The sequence below is a fragment of the Plecotus auritus genome, assembly GCF_963455305.1.
Source record: "Plecotus auritus genome assembly, chromosome: 2".
NCBI classification, from domain to species: Eukaryota; Metazoa; Chordata; class Mammalia; order Chiroptera; family Vespertilionidae; genus Plecotus; species Plecotus auritus.
Genome location: NC_137771.1, coordinates 45,369,054 through 45,389,516, shown reverse-complemented (window position 1 = coordinate 45,389,516; position 20,463 = coordinate 45,369,054). Strand labels below are relative to the sequence as shown.

The window sequence follows — 20,463 nt, the reverse complement described above, 5'->3', positions numbered from 1 at the left end:
CCAAGGTACATGCCCTTATCCGGAATCGAACCTGGGACCCTTCGGTCCGCAGGCCGACGCTCTATCCACTGAGCCAAACCGGTCAGGGCAGACCGTACCCTTTTATGTAATGATGTTTACTTTGAATTTATATCTGTTCACACAAACACTCCATCCATGCTTTTGTTCCGGCCTTCCGGTCCAGTTTAAGAACCCATTGTGGCCCTCGAGTCAAAAAGTTTGCCCACCCCTGGTCTATTTGAATGAACACATTGTTGCGATTTTAATTTAGGCAAATTGACCATCTTTTTTGTGGGTTTATAGTTTATGCTTTTTATGTCTTATTTAAGAAGTTCTATTCTACCCCCAAGATTATAAATATAATCTCTTATATTTCCTTGTAAAAGTTTTAAAATTTTGCCTTTTACATTTAAGTTCTTTCTTTGTCTTGAATTTATTTTTTGTACAATGGTGCAAGGTTGGGATCTTATTTTTTTCTCTAGTGAACCAGTGATCTCAACACCTTATAATCTATCCATCCACACTGATCCATAGTGCCAGCTCTGCTGTATATCAGATTTTCATATATGCATAGGATTTTTTATTCTTTCTATTCTATTTCATTACATTATTTGTCTGCCATGTGCCAATATCAAACTGTCTTAATTATTCTAACTCTAGTAAATTCTACTAAATTTATTAATTTAAGATCATTATTTCAACAGTTAAGTATATTCAGCTTTCCTTTGTCTTTCATCTCAACATCTCTTCCATTGCTTTTTTTGTTATTTAGTATATTTATTAACCAAATATGAGAATGTATATAAAGGTAAAGCGAAAGTTTTGGAGTCTGTTTACCTGTATGAAAATCCTGGCTTTACTTTTTCTTAGTATGTGATTTAGAGCAAATTAATCTCTAGCCTTTAGTATCCTTACCTATAAACTAGAAATAATAATAGTTAATAATGTCTCATAAAATTATTGTGAATTAAATAAGGAAAAATTAACATAATGTCTAGTACATTTCAAATTTTGTTGTTTAGTCATCATCATAATCACCATTGTCATCCTGTATCTTGTCTATAAAATTGAGATGATACTACCTGCTTGGTGATATTGTCGGAGAACTAAATGAAATAATGTATGTAAAGAGGTTGGCATGATGACTGGAATAGAATAAATAGCCAATAAATGATACTGTAAACAAGTTCTTATTCTTAGTTTTTCATATGTATTTTACATACTTATACTAATGCAGATTGAAATTTTAAATGGCACCTTAACTTTATATGCTCTGTGTAACAATTCTTTTTATTTATACAGTGTCTAAGACTTTTCTTTTTTGTCAGTGTCCCTGACAGGAAACAATGGTTCTCTAAACCTGATAAACTTTTTGTTATTACTTTCTATTCTTATACTTCTCTTATTTTTTGAGTCAGCTCTTTCTTTTTTTTCTTTACTTTCATCATGTTTGATATTATGTAGTAGATATGTTAGTTTTTAATACTAAGACCTTTTAGTTTTTTGCTTTATAATTTCTATTAACATCTGCTGGAAGCCCTACCCAAATTAAAACAATCTTCTATTGCCAGGAAAGGTTCAATAAACTTCAAGACCTTAAGTCTAAGGTTCGGTATGACTTATACAAGTATTATCTAAACCAAATAATCCTTTTATAATATTTGATTTTTAAGTAATTTTGTTTTTTTGCTTTTAGAAGAAAACAGTTGACAATAGCCCAAAAAGGAAATGGTCATTGATCAATTTGACTCATTCTACTGTTCTTGATTTTCAGAGTGGCAGGCAACACACTACCTTTTCAGCAGAATCAAGTCGGAGCCTTTTGATCTGCCTCCTTTGGGTTCTCAAGAATGCAGATGAGACGGTTTTACAAAAGTGGTTTACAGATCTCTCAGTCCTGCAGCTCAACCGACTGTTAGATCTGCTTTACCTCTGTGTATCTTGCTTTGAATACAAAGTAAGTGATCATTATGCCATTGCAAAGAGGAACAAGATAGGAAATTAATTATATGGAAAAAGAAGAAAATTTTCTCAATGCTTCTTCTTTTCTAATGTTTAAATTTTAGGGAAAGAAAGTGTTTGAAAGAATGAATAGCTTGACCTTTAAGAAATCAAAAGACATGAGAGCTAAGCTTGAAGAAGCTATTCTTGGGAGCATAGGTGCTAGGCAAGAAATGGTGCGCCGAAGCCGAGGACAGCTTGGTATGTACACAATATCTTCTCCTTCTGGTGAGAATTTCTTCATTTTCCTTCAAGTTTATTTTTAGTCCTCATTGTGGCAAGTCTTCAATGACTGTTCTATCCTTTAAAAAAAGTGTTTTAAATGTAACTGTGAATTAACTGAAATAACCATTTCTCTGTAGGAACTCAAGAGTTCTGAGTGAAGTAGGGTAAAATGTACTTTGTGATTTGCTCTGGATAGTCTCATTTTATTCCTGTTGCCCTTGTGTGATTATTAATAGCATCCTAAAACTGCTCTAGTTTTAGAGCAGTTTTAGGTTCACAGCAAAATTGAGCTGAAGATACAGAGATTTCCTTGCCTGCACATATGTGTAGACTCTTCCATTATCAACATCATTAATGAACCTGCACTGACACATCATAATCACACAGAGTCTATATAGGGTTCACTCTTGGTGTCATAAATTCTTTGTAGCATCTCCTCTTATTCTTAAAAGCTTCCTATTTTGCACAGTGAATTAATATACCCTGTATCTAAGGCAAAGATATTGGCCATCAAACTCAAATATTAGGGAAAAGAAACAGTAGCTTTAGAGGCCTGATTCTAATCCCAGTTCTGCTAACCGTTAGCCATATAACTTTGACCAGGTCACTTAATCTCCCCACTTTCCTTTTTCTCATCTACTTGTGATAGTTTGGAGAATTTAAAAGGTAATATAACTAACTGAGCTTATCATCTTTGTAGTGACCATGTGTATAAACAGTTCATAAATTCTAAAGTGACATGTAAATGATATTGTTGCTGTGAACTCCTTAAGGACAGGGCCATGGCTTAGTCATCTGTGTACATGACACATGCTAATAGTTCCATGTATATTTGTTGACTTAAAATATGACTATACATTTATAAGTATACTAGGGGCCCAGTGCATGAATTCATGAACCTTGAAAGGGACTGTGGGCCACGAGGCTGCAGTGGGCACAGGGGTGGGTCTCGGCCCATACTCTGTGCCCCAACCTGGCCCCTCCCACCATGGCCCTCAGTCCCCTCTCTGCCAACAGCCCCACTTGCACACACTGACAGCATGGAGCAATTGGAGCCAGCACCAGCAGTGGGTGCGAGCAGGGCCAGCACCGTCAGCAGCTGCGAGCAGTGGCTGCTGCCCCAATAGCCCCTCAGGAGCAGGGGGAGGTGGAGAAACCCTCAGGGCCTGCAGCTGCTGCTCACACCTGCTGACAGTGCCAAGCGATAGGGACCGGCGCCGGGCGCCAGCAGAGGGTGTGAGCGGCGGCTCCAATTCTGGCAGCGGGTGCGAGCGCCCAGCGGGACCACGGTGCGCAGGAGCAAAGAATTTTCAGTAACCACCAGAGGCTTGCCCCGATGACAGCGACCAGTGCCCTTCCTTGGTCTGACACCACTGCTCACCTGCTCCACGATCCCGCCACAGCCAACGCCCACCATGTTCCATGCTCTGCCGCCTGCTGCCAACATCCACCATGTTCCATGCGTGCCCCCTGGTGGTTAGCGCACATCATAGCGACCAGTTGTTTGGTTGTTCTGCCATTCGGTCTATTTGCATATTAGGGTTTTTTATGTATAGATAGATATTTTATTTATTGTTTTCCAAAATGCTGTTACCACAGTGATCATTTATTTAAGTGAACTTAAATATTCTTTATATGCTATGTATTTTGGAATTTAATAATGAATAAAATAAAGTCTTTGCCTTTAATGGAATTAATAGAGCACCGATTTTTTCACTGTAGTTATATACAATTCACAATGTACCTATGTATTTTCTTTTAACTCATTTATTATGTACAACAATCTTCTAGAAAGGTATGAAAATTAACTTTTGAGTAGGTCATTTAATTATTACCAAAATCTAATGAATATTATCCTCATCTTTAAGATAAAGAAAATAAAACTCACAGAGATAAATAACTTGCCTAAGATCATAAACTAAGTTTCAGAAGCAGGATCTTTTGGCTTCCAATTTAGTGTTCTTCATATTATACTACAGCTCTTTCTGTAGTTTATTGTTGGAGAGGTGGAACTATTAACAATATGTTACAATTTATGAAATGTTTACACATTTCCTTTCTTGTTCCTCCAATTTGTGAAATGTTTACAGATATGGTCATTACAAAGATGATATATCCAGAATATCCTTTATTGTGTGGCATATTATATTTTTTCTCAGTATTTTTAAAATTTGTATTTGAACTCTGAATTTTGACTTCCATTTTTCTTCCCATCTTCCCAACCAATTTAAGATCTCATGTTTTTAAAAAAGGAGCATTAGCTTTCTCATTGAAAGCCTAAAATCATGGCATTCTATTGTTTAAGTATTTTTATATTTCTGCACAGTTCCCAACGCCTTCTCCACTTCTGCTGGATTTGTATAAATCAGTTCTATTGCTACTGCCCTTAAAAGAGTCTGTGCGATTCAATCTACCTTCCATCCTAGAAACCTCTTGGGAGAAAGCCCTTGTTTTTTTCTCTTGCTCTGCTTTCCGTTGTCTAAAAGAAGTAATTACTGTAGGAATTATCCTTATTTTCTTTATTTATCAAACAAACTTATTGAGCACTGAAAATGTGCCAGAAACTTTGTCAGCCTCAGACATTAAGTGGTGGACAGTAAACATAATCTCTGTTCTTAGTAGTTTATAGCCTTGTGTTTATAAGTGCTATGGGGAAAAGTAAAGCAAATTAAGAGGAAAAGAAATTGGAGAGTTGGGAAAGGCCTTTCTTTGGAAGTAAGGAATAATTGGCCAGCGAAAATTTGGGAAGAACAATCTGGTAGAAGGAAAAACAACCCTTAGGTTCTAAATCAGGAGCATATATTCAGAATACACCACACACACACAAACACACACACAATAACTGTGGTGGTGCAAGCAAGAGGAATAATGGTAGGAAAAAAGGTTATATCATGTAGAGCCATAGAAGCCATGGGTAAGATTTTGAGAAAATCAGTATTAGAAAAGTTGCTTATTTAAAAGGGTGGTGTTGTTATTGTTGTTTTTGTAATACATGTAGCAAACATACTTCCTCTGTAACTATTATGAAAGCTTTGAATAAAAAGCATCATTGTCAGGTTTTTCCATTGTTATTGAGGATAAAATGGCTGTATATAAAATTATTAACATTGTGCAGTATTTCTTAAATGTTTGCAAGTATACATATAAGTGGTCCAGTTGAAATAACATTTTTTAAAATGGTTGTGAAATGTACTTAACAGAGAGAAGCCCATCTGGAAGTGCCTTTGGCAGTCAAGAAAATCTGAGGTGGAGAAAGGATATGACTCATTGGCGGCAAAACACTGAGAAGCTTGACAAGTAATATAATCTTCTATTTTATGTTAATGACAGGCCTGTTGAATTTCAGATGCAAGAGGAAAATGACTAATTTTAATGTTATTTTATGTATATGTTAGGCATTCAAATCTTGGAAGAAAAAATTATTGTACTTAATTTTTAAATTGAAGATTTAAAAAGATTTGGGGGAAGAATTTTTAATTGCTATAGTAAAGCATAATGTTATATATTTTAAATGTTACCCCATTTTCCCCAGCAGCCACCCCCTTTGAAAGTTGCATTCTACAACTATTTTAGAATATATTGGGTGTCACACTTAAACTAAATATTTCAAGCATTAGAGAAAATTAGAAAACTATTATTTGCCCTCTTGGAGCCTAAAATATAATTAAAGGAAGACAAAACACTCTGGGTCTTCTGATTCTAGCATGGAGACAAGCCAGGTAAAAACACAGCTGAAAATGCACTACCATGAGTCCAGGAGCCTAAAGGACTACACCATCAGTATAAAGAGAACTAGAAATGAACCCTTCTCACTGCCTAGGTGACTGCAGGTAAAATTGCTTGGCTTGAAACTTGGCATTGAATTAAGGGGCTAAATATTTTCTCTTGACAATTTGTAATTACAAGTTAGCCCTCGAGTAGCTTGACTGGCCCAAAAAACTTTAGAATATGGTGACCAGCCCATTCAGGTTTGCCTAGTACTCCTAATTTTTAGCACTGAATGTTTCATATCCCAGGGAACCCCTCAGTCCTGTCCTAAAGCAAACCAGTGGGTCACTCTATCTGAAACCATCTTCAGCCCAAGAGTTAGAGGATTCTTACAAATAAACTTACAGAAATATTAGTTCACAGCAGTGAAATCGTAAAACACAGAATGCAAGGCCCTATGCAAGCCTGTAGAGAAAAAACAGTAACAGCAGACTCAGTACTATATAGATGAGAGTTTGGAATTATCAGAAATTCTTAGTCTCTTTAGGCTGCTATAACAAAATACCATTTGCTGGGCCACTTACAAACAACAGAAATTTATTTCTCACAGTTCCAGGAGCTGGGAAGTTCAAGATCATGGCACCAGCAGATTTGGTGTCTGACCCTCTCCCAGGTTAAAGACTTCTCTCTCGCTATGTCCTCATAAGGTGGAAAGGCAAACAGATTCCCTGGGGCCTCTTTTATAAAAGCACTAATCCCATTCCCAAGACCCTTACCCTCATGACTTTTGCCTCACCTCCTAATACCATTACCTTGGGCATTAGATTTTCAACATAAGAATGTAGTAGGGACACAAATATTCAGACCAAAACAGATACTGAGTATAAAATTAATATGCTAACATTTTTGAACTTGAGTGTTCACTTTTCTCTCTTCTTTGTCTGCCTAAGTCCATTTCTTTGATTACTTTTCCACATGTGTTGTGGAATTCACAAAACAGCCAGCATATATTGCTTTATTTCTGCATTTGTATAATGTTCTTTCTGCTTATCTTGCCGTGTTCTAAGGAAGCTGTTTTTTAGTGCTTTCCTGATTCTTTTTGTTTAAACCATATATATTTTTAAAATATATTTTTATTGATTTCAGAGGGAAAAGTGAGGGAGAGAGAGAGAGATAGAAACATCAATGATGACAGAGAATCATTGATTGGCTGCCTCCTGCACACCCCCTACTGGGGATTGGCCAGCAACCTGGTCATATGCCCTTGACTGGAATGGAACATGGGACCCTTCAGTCCACGCTCTATCCCCTGAGCCAAACCAACTAGGGCTAAACCATATTTTTATAATGTTTCTTTACAGAAGTCTTTCTGGATTTTATGTTTGAACAATGCATCATTTGCTTTTTCAATTTAATTCTAACTATGCTGTATTTTCTCCTTAAATTTAATTTGTAAAATGTAAACTCATGAACTTTTCTCTTTAATGGTAGTAATAAAGATTCAGAGACTTAAACATCTAAGAACTTCAGTAAGTTAGTATTTAGTATGTCCTTATACTTTTGCTTTGATTTGTGTATTGTTTTGTCTATTTAGATGTAATATATTATTTCTATATATGTATTGCTACTAAAATAATGTCAACTTTACCTATAAATCATCTATAGTTTTTTTAATTTTTATTAAATAAAACTTTTGTATATATTGGATAGTCAAGTAAATGACTTGATTGGCATCAGATGTTTTGTTTCTAATGCGTGATTCCATCCAGAGTCTCATTGAAGAGTTAATGTATTTTCTGCATCAAAATTTAAAATTTTTGAAACTTTAGGGGGGTAAAAGTACTTTTATCCTTTAACATTTTGAATAATGCTACATGAAGCAGCCCTAAATGCAAGCGCACATAGCACCACCTAGTGTCTATTCCATGCAGAATAAAACACTTTGCTGTGTTTGCTGTATCTCTGGAAGCTAAGTATTTCTGCTTTCAGTGGCATTGTGATAAAATGTGTATAGGAATGGTCAACAAAATGTAGGGTAAAACAAAACATTAATATGTAAAATATTGTATTTTCCCTTATTCTCTTATAATTTTCAATTCAGGCAAATGCTGAAAAATGATTCCAAGTTTTATTTGTTTTTTCTATGAATCTTTTAAGTCTTTTTTTGAATTGTGGATCTGTTGTTTTGTTTTAAGATAAATATAATTTCTTATACTATTTTACATTAGGTCAAGAGCAGAGATTGAACATGAAGCACTGATTGATGGAAATCTGGCTACTGAAGCAAACCTAATCATTTTGGATACACTAGAGATTGTTGTCCAGGTAAGAAAGCAAAGAATGGGAATTTAAAGTATAGATTTGGTTCCCTAGCTCATTTTGCTCAATGGATAGAGTGTCAGCCTATGGACTGATGAGTCCTGGGTTCGATTCCAGTCAAGGGCACTTGCCGGTGTGCGGGCTCGATCCCCAGTAGTGGGCATGCAGGAGGCAGCTGATCAAAGATTTCTCTCATCATTGATGTTTCTATCTCTTTCTCCTTCTCCCTTCCTCTCTGAAATCAATAAAAATATATTTAAAAGAAAAAATATATAGATTTGGTAAATTGGGATTGGGGAAAAAGTATTTATTGAGCCATATTATATTTAAAATATATGTAGTTCCTAAAAGTTATATCCTGGCTCTCCCTGCTCCCCTTCATTTAAATCCTGCCCATTCTGTTTTTCCCTTTTTTCTTTTATCCAAATCCTGGTAAACTCCTTTTTTTTTTTTAAGTCCTCCTAGATCTTATCATTTTCCTATTTTGAAAACAATATTTGTGTATACATATTCTGTCTCCTTAACCAAATTGCAAGTACATCTCTTTTTTATTTATCTATCTTTAAATTGCAGACAGTTTCTGTAACAGAATCCAAAGAGAGCATCCTTGGTGGGGTGCTAAAAGTGCTACTACATAGTATGGCTTGTAACCAAAGTGCAGTTTATCTACAACACTGTTTTGCTACACAGAGGGCCCTGGTTTCAAAGGTAAGTTAATTTTGTCCTTTCAGTCTTATCAGACTTTATTAACATTGTCTATGATCATTTGACATGTTCATTGGTTAATGTATTTATATTTAAAGTTTTCATAGAAACCCAAGACCCTTGATTCTTCTTTGTCTCTCTTCTATTGTTTGCCTTTTGGAATTCTTATTTGGATCACCTTTAACCAGTTTCTGGCTTAAAAAATAATTTTGATATGGAGAAAGGCCTAAAATTAATAGCTAATTTTAAATTTGGGGCTTTCCTTATTTCTTGTTCTGCCTGTTCCTTATTAACTTGATAAATCAAGAATTTAATGTATAAGTAGTTCAGTCCATTCAATTTAAATTAACTTAACCTATGGTGAATGGAAAATAAAGTACATTTGTTTGTTCAACAACTTCAAATATTTATTTCCTACATTGGTTTCCTCCCAAAAATTTGCATATTCTTAAATCTCAAAGGTAGCTATTTCTTTTTCTTTTTTTATAGTATTTCAGATATCTCGAATTTGCCCCATCCTTACTTCCCTCCTCTCAGCTCCTCCCTAACACTCCCAGATCTTCACTATCCTATTGCCCATGCCCATGGGCTATGCATATCCTATATAATAAAAGGCTAATATGCAAATAGACTGAACGGCAGAACGACCAGTTGCTATGACACTCATTGACCACCAGGGGGCAGACACTCAATGCAGGAGCTGTCCCCTGGTGGTCACTGCACTAACACAGGGGGAGTGCCGCTCAGCCAGAAGCTGGGCTCACGGCTGGTGAGCACAGTGGTGATAACGGGAGCCTCTCCCACCTCCTCGGAAGTACTAAGGATGTCTGACTGACAGCTTAGGCTTGGCGGGGAGCGGGCCTAAGCCATTAGTCAGAAATCCCCTAAGGGCTCTGAGACTGCGAGAAGGCGCAGCTGGGCTGAGGGAAACCCCCCCCCCCCCCCCCCCCGCCGCCCAGTGCATGATGTCGTGCACCAGGCCTCTAGTAAGTATATAAGTTTTTTGGTTTATCTTTTCTCATCCCCTCAACCCCACATTGTGGTATGTGAGTCTGTTCCTCCATGCTTAGGTCTTATTTTGTTGGTCAATTCCTTTTGTTCATTAGATTTTACAAATAAGTGAGATCATATTCAAAGGTAGCTATTTCATCTTATACATCTTATAAGATGGAATACAGAGCTATTGAAACTTAAACAGTGAAAATAACTTATAAAAACATATTACAGAATTATTACATGTTGGTTACTATACCAAGTGTTTTATGGACATTATCTAATATAAGATAGTCATACAACCCCATGTAGATAATATTATTAGGCTCATTTTATAGATGAGAAATCTTGTCCAAGGTCACACTGCTACTAGCTAGTAAGTGCCATAGTTAGTATTCAAACCCAGTCTGTCTCAATCTGGTCCACATTATTAACCACTAGAGGCCCAATGCATGAAATTTGTGCACGGGTAGGGTCCTGCCGGCCAGGGCCTCCCTTCCCCAGCTGCCAGCCGGGGCCTTCCTTCATTCCATGCCACCCCCTGGTGGTCAGCATACATCATAGCAAGCAATCGAACTGCCGGTCAGTCAAACTCCTGAGGAGACACTTTGCATATTAGCTTTTATATATATAGATTAGCAAATATTGTCCCTTCACCATTCTTTTGATTCTTGGCTATACTAACAAATCTCTAGTTCAGGCTACATAACTTCAATGTTGGTGTTGTTTTTTACAGTTCCCTGAACTCCTGTTTGAAGAAGAGACAGAACAGTGTGCTGATTTATGCCTCCGGCTTCTCCGACACTGTAGCAGTAGCATCAGTACAATACGGTCACATGCTAGTGCCTCCCTTTACCTACTGATGAGACAAAACTTTGAAATAGGGAATGTAAGTATTTTGTCTCTGGATTCATAATGAAATATAACTCCTGCAGCTGTCTATTAAATGGATTTAGGGGGAAGCATGGAATTATTTTACATATTTTGAGCCTAATCCAAGACTATCTTGATATTTCTCATTCTATGGATATCTTAAGAAAAACTCAAATCTTTAATTTTGTTTTCTGTATTAAAAATAACATACAGCCCTGACCGGTTTGGCTCAGTGGATGGAGCGTCAGCCTGCGGACTGAAGGGTCCCAGGTTCGATTCTGGTCAAGGGCATGTACTTTGAATTGTAGGCACATCCCCAGTGGGAAATGTGCAGGAGGCAGCTGATCGATGTTTCTCTCTCATCGATGTTTCTAACTCTCTATCTCTCTCCCTTCCTCTCTGTAAAATATCAATAAAATATATTTTTTTTAAAATAAAATAACATACAGCACTTAGCCGGTTTGGCTCAGTGGATAGAGTGTCAGCCTGCAAACTGAAAGGTCCCGGGTTCAATTCCAGTCAAGAGCACATGCCCGGGTTGTGGGCTAGATCTCCAGTGGGGGACTTGCAGGAGGTAGCCGATCCATGATCCTTTCTCATCATAGATGTTTCTATCTCTCTCTCCCTCTTCCTTCCTCTCTGGAATCAATAAAAATATATTTTTAAAAAATAACATACAGTAGTAAACTTAGAACATAAATCTATGTTGAGCTGTTATAAATTTTAATTGTTACCATTCAGTAAAATGAAAGTAATAATAAAGAAAATTAAAGGTTTAAATATTTTGGCTTGATATTTTATGATTATATGCCAGACTTTGAGGAATTCCATTTTTTCATTTAAGTATTTATTTGATAATACATTCATGTGTTGTATTTTTAGTTTTGTTTTTTTTTTTTTTTAGTCAGATGTTTAATTCACTCAGGTAAGTATTTAAAAATTAAATTTTAGAATTTTTCTTTGAGTACTGTTTTTGGTATCTTATTGGGTCTGATATGTAGTATTTTCTTTTAACCCGAACAGTTGATAGTCCTTTTTGTTTTAAAGTTTTTAAATGTGTTTTTTTTTTAATATTGATTTTAGAGAGAGAAAGAGAGAGGAGGGAGGGAGAAAAAGAGAGAGAAAAAGAGAAACATCAATGTTATTTATACATTCATTGGTTGATTCTCATATGTGCCCTGACCTGGGATCAAACTCACAACCTAGGCATTTTATGACGATGATGTAACCAGCTAAGCTACCGAGGTAGGGCTTGTTTTAAAGTTCTTGGTTTTTTGTTGTTGTTGTTTTAAATAATGTATTTATTGGTTTTAGAGAGAGAGAAAGGGAGAGAGATAGAAACAAGGATCGGCTGCCTTCTGCATGCTCTCTACTGGGGATTGAGCCTGCAACCTGGGCATGTGCCCTGACCAGAATCGAACCAGCAACCTCTTGGTACATAGGACGATGCTCAATACACTGAGCCACACTGGTCAGGCATGTTTAAGTTTTGATGTTAGTTTTATTGCAGTGTGATCATACAGTGTATATCTCTTTTGTACTGTGTGCGTTTGTGTGTTCATATATGCAATGTTGTTGTAAATGTTACACAAGCATTTAAAAAGAAGGGGTATTTCTTATTTTTAGAGCATTGAGTTAAACAAACAAAAATATCTTATTAATTACATTATTCTGTTTTTCTATATCCTTCTTTATTTTTGGTCCATTTGCTGGACTGACAGAAATGATTTTAAGCCTACAAATTGTATATTTTTCTTTTTTTGCTCTTATTGGGGGAATTGATATTCATAACTGTTACATCCTTTTTATGAATATTATTCCCTTTAGAATTGAAAAAGGTGTGAATAGGCTTTATTTTAAATTTATTTCGGTCTAAATTCTACCTTGTATGGTATTAAAATACCTCCACTTTCTTTTTAATTTGAACCCTACTGTTCATTTTGTGTGCTTTTCTCTTCCCTATACTTATGTGTTCTTCAGTTACCTTTGTCTATTTCTATATTTTTACTTTTAAGAATCAATTTATTTTAGGTGTGCCTCTCATATACAAGATAGAGTTTTGCTATGTAATCCACTCTCTAAGTTGAAGTAAATCTTTTCATATTTGCTATTATAAACAAACCAGTGGCCCGGTGAACAAAATTTGTGCATGGAGGGAGGGGTGGTTCCCTCAGCCCAGCCTACACCCTCTCCAATCGGGGACCCCCTGTGGGATTGGGCCTAAATCGACAGTTGAACATCCCTCTCACAATCTGAGACTACTGGCTCCTAACTGCTCACCTGCCTGCCTGCCTGATTGCCCCTAACTGCCTCTGCCTGATTACCCCTAACCCCTCTGCCTGCCTGCCTGATCGCCTCTAACTGCCTCTTCCTGCCTGCCTGCCTGATCACCCCTAACTGCCCTCCCCTGCTGGCCTGATCTCGCCCCCAACTGCTCTCCCCTGCTGGCCTGATTGCCCCTAACTGCCTCTGCCTGCATGATCACCCCAACTGCCCTCCCCTTCTGGCCTGATCTCGCCCCCAACTGCCCTCCCCTGCCGGCCAGTTTGGTTCTGATTGGTAGGTTTCTACTCCAGTCAGCATCAAAAGCTCCTCCTCATAGGCAGCCATTGGCTCCTCACAGTTCACCCAGATTTGGTTCTGATTGGTCAGTTTCTATGCCAGTCAGTGTCAAAAGCTCCACCTCCTAGGCAGCCATTGGCTCCTCACAGTTCACCCAGATTTGGTTCGATTGGTCTGTTTCTATGCCAGTCAGCATCTCTGGGCCTGATCATAGAAGCGGGGCTGATCAGCAGCCCCCGCAGCTGCTGGTGAGGCCTGGAGAGAAACAGAGGTGCAGCTGCTGGTGAAGCCCGGAGAGAAAGAGAGAGGCAACAGCTGATCAACAGCTGCCACAAAGGGTGCAGATCAGACCCTGCCTCTCTCTTTGGGCCTCTCTCCGGGCCTGATCCGCAGTCCCCTCGGCAGTCAGAGCTGGGTCACCACGGTAACCCAGCCCTGACTGCAGGACTGACTTCTGTTGTTCGGTCAAGCCTTCAGTCGGTCATTATGGACCCTGGTTTTTTATAAATTAGGATATGTCTTTGAATTCTGTTGTATTATTTTATTATGCCTCCCCTTCCTCTCCTTTAAAAAAATTTGTTGGTTGTTTTTACCTTGCAACATCTGCTTAGTTCACTTTATGTTTTGTGTGTAATGTTTATTATATTCAGGAAAGTTTATATTGCTCTAATGATTACCTTTATCTAATTATATAATATCTTCAGTCATCTATTTCATTAGATTATGCATCCTTAGTGGGGGCAATATTGCCACCAAGCAAGTAAAAATTGGTTCTTGGAAAAGAAAAAAAAACCACTTAGCTATCACAATGGTTGGTAGCCTTACAAAGCACAACCCTACCATTAGCATTTCACCCTGTAGTACAGTTGACACTTGAACATCATAGATGTTAGGGGCACTGATCCCTGCACGTTCAAAAATTCACGTATACCTTTAACTCCTCCCAAAACTTAACTACTACAGCCTACTGTTAAATGGAAGCCTTACCAGTAACATAAACAGTTCATTAACACATATTTTGTGTATTATGTGTTATCTATACTAATAATAGAAGAATATGCAAATTGTCTGGGACGCCATCACAGTAACAGTAACAACCAAACAGCAGGCTGCATGGGGCAATCAGGCCAGCAGAGGGATTAGTGAGGGACGACCAAACGACTGAACAGCAGGCCGCGTGGGGCGACCAGGCTGGCAGGGGGGGCAGTTGTGGGCAACCAGGCCAGCGGGGGTCAGTAAGGGGAGACCAGGCCGGTGGGGGGGGGGAAGTTAGGGGCAACCAGGCTGGCTGGGGGGGACAGTTGGGGACAACCAACCGGCAGGGACGGGGGCAGTTGGGGGCAACCAGGCCAGCAGGCAGAGGCAGTTAGGGGCAATCAGGCAGGCAGGCAGGTGAGCAGTTAGGAGCCAGTGGTCTCAGATTGTGAAAGGGTTGTCCGACTGCCAGTTTAGGCCCGATCCTCAGGATTTCATGCACTGGGCCTCTAGTCTATATAATAAAAAACCAGTGGTAGTAACGCCATAACGACCAAAGACCAGTCACCAGGAGGTGCCTTGACACTGCATCCCGTGGTGCCGGCGGGACTTGACACTGCGTCCTGCGGCATTGGCAGCACTTGATGCTGTATCCCACGGTGCACTGGTTCTGGGTCTTGTGCGATTTTCTGCGCTGGGCCCCTAGTATTCTTATAATAAAGTAAGCTAAGGAAAAGAAAATGTTATTAAATCACAAGGAAAAAAAAATACATTCACAGTATTTACTGAAAATAATCCATGTATAAGTTCAAACCTTTGTTGTTCAAGGGAACTGTATTTATTTCTCTCATTGGGTTTTATTTGGTATTGCATGAGCAGCACTGGCATTACGTTCATAGAAGATAAAGAACAAAATATATGCAAAATTGGTGCTGCAAAACAATGGAGGATATATGGCTATGATTTGGAGGGACTTTCAATCAGTTGCGGGATCCTAACATCATGTGACTATTGCCTTTCATTGGCTTCTTTATGGATGTTGTTTATGTTTGATCCTCAGTGCTTCTGTGTGTGAATTGGGCTTTGAAATTTTTTTTAACTTTATTATTGAATTCAAAAAAGTTATTCAACTTACCATTAATTATGTTAAGTGCCAAAAGGAAAAATGTCAAACATATCTGAATGAATATCAAGCAGCTAAATACTATTCTGTAGCTGTTTTCTCAAGAAAGTTCTTGGGAAACTTTCCCAAGTTCTTGATTATTCAAAGTTGTTTCTACTTTTAAGGCAGCAAGGATGGTTATGAAATTTTTGCCTCAGACTTTGAATAATAAAAAGGGTAAGAAAGCAAAACTTACAACATAAAGAATACTTAATAGAAAAAAAAGGTACTTGATTACCATTTTATTCTGGCATTAAATATTGTTGTAGAGCCATCTGAATATAGCCTGGTTTTTTCTTCCCTTTAAATAAATATTTCCCTCTCAGCTGTTCAAGTGATCTTTTTCTTTATATTCGAAATTAAATCCCTTGCCCTAACCGCTTTGGCTCAGTGGATAGATCATCAGCCTGCGGACTCAAGGGTCCCAGGTTCAATTCCGGTCAAGGGCATGTACCTTGGTTGCAGGCACATCCCCAGCAGGGAGTGTGCAAGAGGCAGCTGATCGATGTTTCTCTCTCATTGATGTTTCTAACTCTCTATCCCTCTCCCTTCCTCTCTGTTAAAAATCAATAAAATATATATTTTTAAAAATCCCTTTTGTAGAATATCTCATAGTGTTGATTTTTGTTAATTTTCTCAGGCACATGATGTCTACTTTTAATTCACTTAGTTCAAAAAGTTTACTTGAATGCAGAACTGAATATTTGTTTTTTTCCAGGATTTGGATATTTTTTCTGCTTCCTACCAGTTATACATATGTTGGATCTGATTTTGCTTTACTTTTTACCTATCATTTTCTCTTTCCTTTTTTAACACTTTATTTTTTTAAAATATATTTTTATTGATTTCAGAGAGGAAGGGAGTGGGAGAGAGAGATAGAAACATCAATAATGAGAATCACTGATCAGCTGCCTCCTGCACCCCCCATACTGGAGATCGAGCCTACAACCCAGGCATGTGCCCTGACCAGGGATCGAATTGTGACCTCCTGGTTCATAGGTCAGTGCTCAACCATTGAGCCATGCCAGCTGGGCTCCTTTTTTTTTTTTTTTTTTTTTTTTAACACTTTTTAAATTTCTATTTATTTTGGATGCTTTTTTCTCTCCTATACATAATTTTATGTGTTCTTTACATCTTTCTTTTACCAATTTTATCTTTTGTGTTTCTATTTATTTTTCAAGTAGTGTCAACTGACATGTAAGCTCCTGTTTCATCATCACTTTCTTATTCTTGCTATCTTTCCTTAAATTATTTTATTTCTGCCTTTGTTCCCTTTCTAAAGTTAATGACTTCACACATTTTTTATAATGTAAGGCAAAATATTTCATTAGAATTTTCATGTTTCATGACAGCATTTTTATAAGTGTTCTTTACCTGGTGAATTTCACTGATCTTCTTTACCATTTTATTACTCAACTAGAGGCCCGGTGCACAAAATTCATGCACGGGGGGGAGGATGCCCTCAGCCCAGCCTAGACCCTCTCCAATCTGGGACCCCTCAGGGGATGTGCGACTGCCAGTTTTGGCCCGGCAGTCGGACATCCCTCTCACAATCTGGGACCATTGGCTCCTAACTGCTCACCTGCCTGCCTGCCTGATTGCTCCTAACTGCCTCCCCTGCCAGCCTGATCACCTCTAAATACCTTTGCCTGCCAGCCTGATCGCCCCCAACTGCCCCCGCCAGCCTGGTCACCCCCAACTGCCCCCGCCAGCCTGGTCACCCCCAACTGCCCCCGCCAGCCTGGTCACCCCCAACTGCCCCCCCCCCCCCCCGCTGACCTGGTTGCCCCTCACTGCCCCCCTATGCCTGCCTGGTCGCCCCTCCTGCCCCCTGTGCTGGCCTGGTTGCCTCACGCAGCCTGCTGGTCAGTCGTTTGGTTGTCCCTCACTAATCTCCCTGCCGGCCTGATCGCCCCACACAGCTTGCTGTTCAGTTATTACTGTGAGGGCATTGTGACCAATTTGCATATTACCCTTTTATTAGTATAGATATAGAATAAGCTGGGTTTTCTTGGTCCAGGTGTTTATAGGAAATTCCTTCAAGAATGTATTTCTCATGGAACTTTGCTATTATACATACATCTTGTCTAACTTTCTAAGTTTCTGGTCAATCTGTTTCTGTCCACTCCTCACAGATTTTTTACTCATTTGCTTTTTAGGACAGATAGTTTTATCACTTCAAAATGAGTCTTTTATTTAAAAGAAGTATTTTTTCCCATTATTTCTGACATCTGTACCTTAGGATAAGTAGGTGAATAGAGCTTTGTAAATAATTAGAAAGGCCTGTAGACCAGTGGTCGGCAAACTCATTAGTCAACAGAGCCAAATATCAACAGTACAACGATTGAAATTTCTTTTGAGAGCCAAATTTTTTAAACTTAAACTTCTTCTAATGCCACTTCTTCAAAATAGACTCATCCAGGCTGTGGTATTTTGTGGAAGAGCCACACTCAAGGGGCCAAAGAGCCGCATGTGGCTAGCGAGCCACAGTTTGCCGACCACTGCTGTAGACAATAGGAGACAAGGAAAGAGAAAAAGATACTTTTTAGCAATGCTTGATGATTATGGCTGGAAGAGAGTAATAAAAAATAAAGTTGTCATTGAAAAGGCCTAGACTAAGCTTTCCTAGGACGGATATTTGTTTTGTTTGTTACTGTACTCTCACTTCCCACCATATAATTTGACACATTTACTGAGTTGATACTTGTGTTTTAGTCTTAAAGCTATGCTCAGCAATTGGAGCTTTTTAAAGAGAGATGTGTTTAGATTTGCATTTGACAAAAAATTATCTGAAGCTATTTAGAAGGTAGACTTGGGGGACAAGAGAAAAGGCAAAAAGATCAGTTAGGAAGTTATTACAGTAATTCAAGCAAGAAATAGTAAGGATATAAACTAAAGCAATGGCATTGGGAATGGAGAAAGAACAGATTGGAACAGATTAGGGAATTGTGAATTGGATTTATAGTATGAGTAATAAGGGAAGAATGATTTCTAGATTTTTGGCCTGAATGAGTACATGAATAGTAGCACCATTCATTTAATCTATAGGAAGAGAAAGTATTTTAGTGTTAAAATTGCGGTACCCATGAGACACATCCAGATAGAGCCATCTAGTAAAATATAATAGCCTGGAACTCTATAGAGAAAAATATGAGCTATGAAGACATAGGCATGTATCTATACTAGTCAAAAACAAAGAAATGGATGAGACTATTTAGAGTATGACAAGTAAAAAGATTTCTTGCTAGGCTGGGGTGGCTCAGTGGTTGAGTGTCGACCTATAAACCAGAAGGTCATAGTTCTGTTCCCGGTCAATCCCCAGTGGGGGGCATGCAGGAGGCAGATGATCAATGATTTTTTCTCATCACTAATGCTTCTATCTCTCTCTTCCTCTCTGAAATCAATATATATATATATATATATATATATATATATATATATTTTAAAAGTTTCTTGACAGAATCTTTGGTACCGAAAGAGTAGATAAAAAATAGGAAAATCAGAATAAAGTGGTACCACTGAAGATAGGCTAGGAAATTTTAAAGGAAAAAATAATCAATACATTTACATATACAAAGATGTCAAATAGAATTTTGACAAAAATATCTTCAATTTGACAATTGCTATGTTATCATCGATAACCTCTTAAAAATAGTTTCATAGTGGAGAATGGTAAAACAAATGAATTTACACTACAAATGGAATAATATAAACTCTCTTATAGACGTTATTCTAAAGATTCTACCTTTAAGTTACTTTATGAATGATTTGTGTTATTTATGTCATAATAATGGACTTAATGAAATGGGCCAGAGTTTAAAGGCCATATCTACCATTTAAGAATTTTGTGATGGCCCGAGGCAGTTTGGTTCAGTAGATAGAGTGTTGCCTCCAGCCTCTGCACTTAAGGGTCCCAGGTTCAATTCTAGTCAAGGGCCCGTACCTCCGTTGCAGCTTGATCCCCTGCCCTGGTCAGGGCATATGCGGGAGGCAACCAATCCACTTGTTTCTCTCACATTGATGTTTCTCTCTCTCACCCCATCCCTTACACTCTCTCTAAAAGTCAATGGAAAAATATCCTCAGTTGAGGATTAACTAATAAAAATAATAATTTTCTGATGGTTGGTTAAGCTCTTTAGTCTGTAAAAATTGTGTTATCCTATATAATAAAAGAGTAATATGCAAATTGACCCTAACAGCAGAACAGCCAGAATGACCGCTGGACCAGTCACTATGAGGTGCACTGACCACCTCTTGGTCCCTTTCCCCGGCTGGCAGGCTCTGATTGCCTGATGGCCACCTGTGGCAGAGGCAGGGCCAGTGAGCAGGTGGGAACAGCCAACCTCCTGGTCCCTTTCCCCGGCTGTCAGGCACTGATCACCCGATGGCGAACAGGGATTTGGGGGTGGGTGGTGGCAGGGGCTGGGGCCAGCTGCAGGCAGCTGGGGAAGATGGCCCTGATCGCAGGCAAGGCCTAGAGACTGAATTTCATGTGCCAGGCCTCTAGTTATTAATAACATTGTATATAATAAAAGCCTAATATGCTAAGTGTCTGGTTGTCTGTTCAACTAATCAAAGTGTAATATGCTAATGATATGCTAAGGCCACTCAATCGCTCGCTATGACATGCACTGACCACCAGGGGGCAGTTGACCAGTCGCTATGATGTTCACTGACCACCAGGGGGCAGACTCTCTGACTTGTAGGTTAGCTTGCTGCAGGGGTTCGGCCAATCGGGACTGAGCAAGATGGGCCGGACACACCTTGGAGCTCTCCCATGGTCCCTCCCTGACTGACTGCCCAACCTCCCGCATCCCTCCCCAGCTGACCGGTCCCAATCGGGACTGGGTGAGACAAGGCCGGACACACCTTGGAACCCTCCCACGGCCCCTCCCCCACCCAATCATGCACCAGTAGGGTTCCTCAGCCTGACCTGCGCC

General features: G+C 38.8%; 1 protein-coding gene across 11 annotated transcripts in view; it reads left to right on the top strand.

The window, feature by feature from the left end:
* DOCK7 (dedicator of cytokinesis 7) overlaps positions 1-20,463 on the top strand; it is a 200,367-nt gene that overhangs the window by 151,350 nt on the left and 28,554 nt on the right. For 10 of the 11 annotated variants that reach the window (XM_080656332.1, XM_080656339.1, XM_080656336.1 and 7 more), the window contains 6 exons: positions 1,775-1,957; positions 2,067-2,202; positions 5,427-5,523; positions 8,163-8,259; positions 8,827-8,961; positions 10,688-10,840. In XM_080656332.1, coding sequence (XP_080512458.1) covers positions 1,775-1,957; positions 2,067-2,202; positions 5,427-5,523; positions 8,163-8,259; positions 8,827-8,961; positions 10,688-10,840 — 801 coding nt within the window. Of the gene's footprint in view, positions 1-1,774; positions 1,958-2,066; positions 2,203-5,426; positions 5,524-5,929; positions 6,057-8,162; positions 8,260-8,826; positions 8,962-10,687; positions 10,841-20,463 lie in introns of those variants that run through there. The other variant, XM_080656333.1, reaches the window with a different exon arrangement.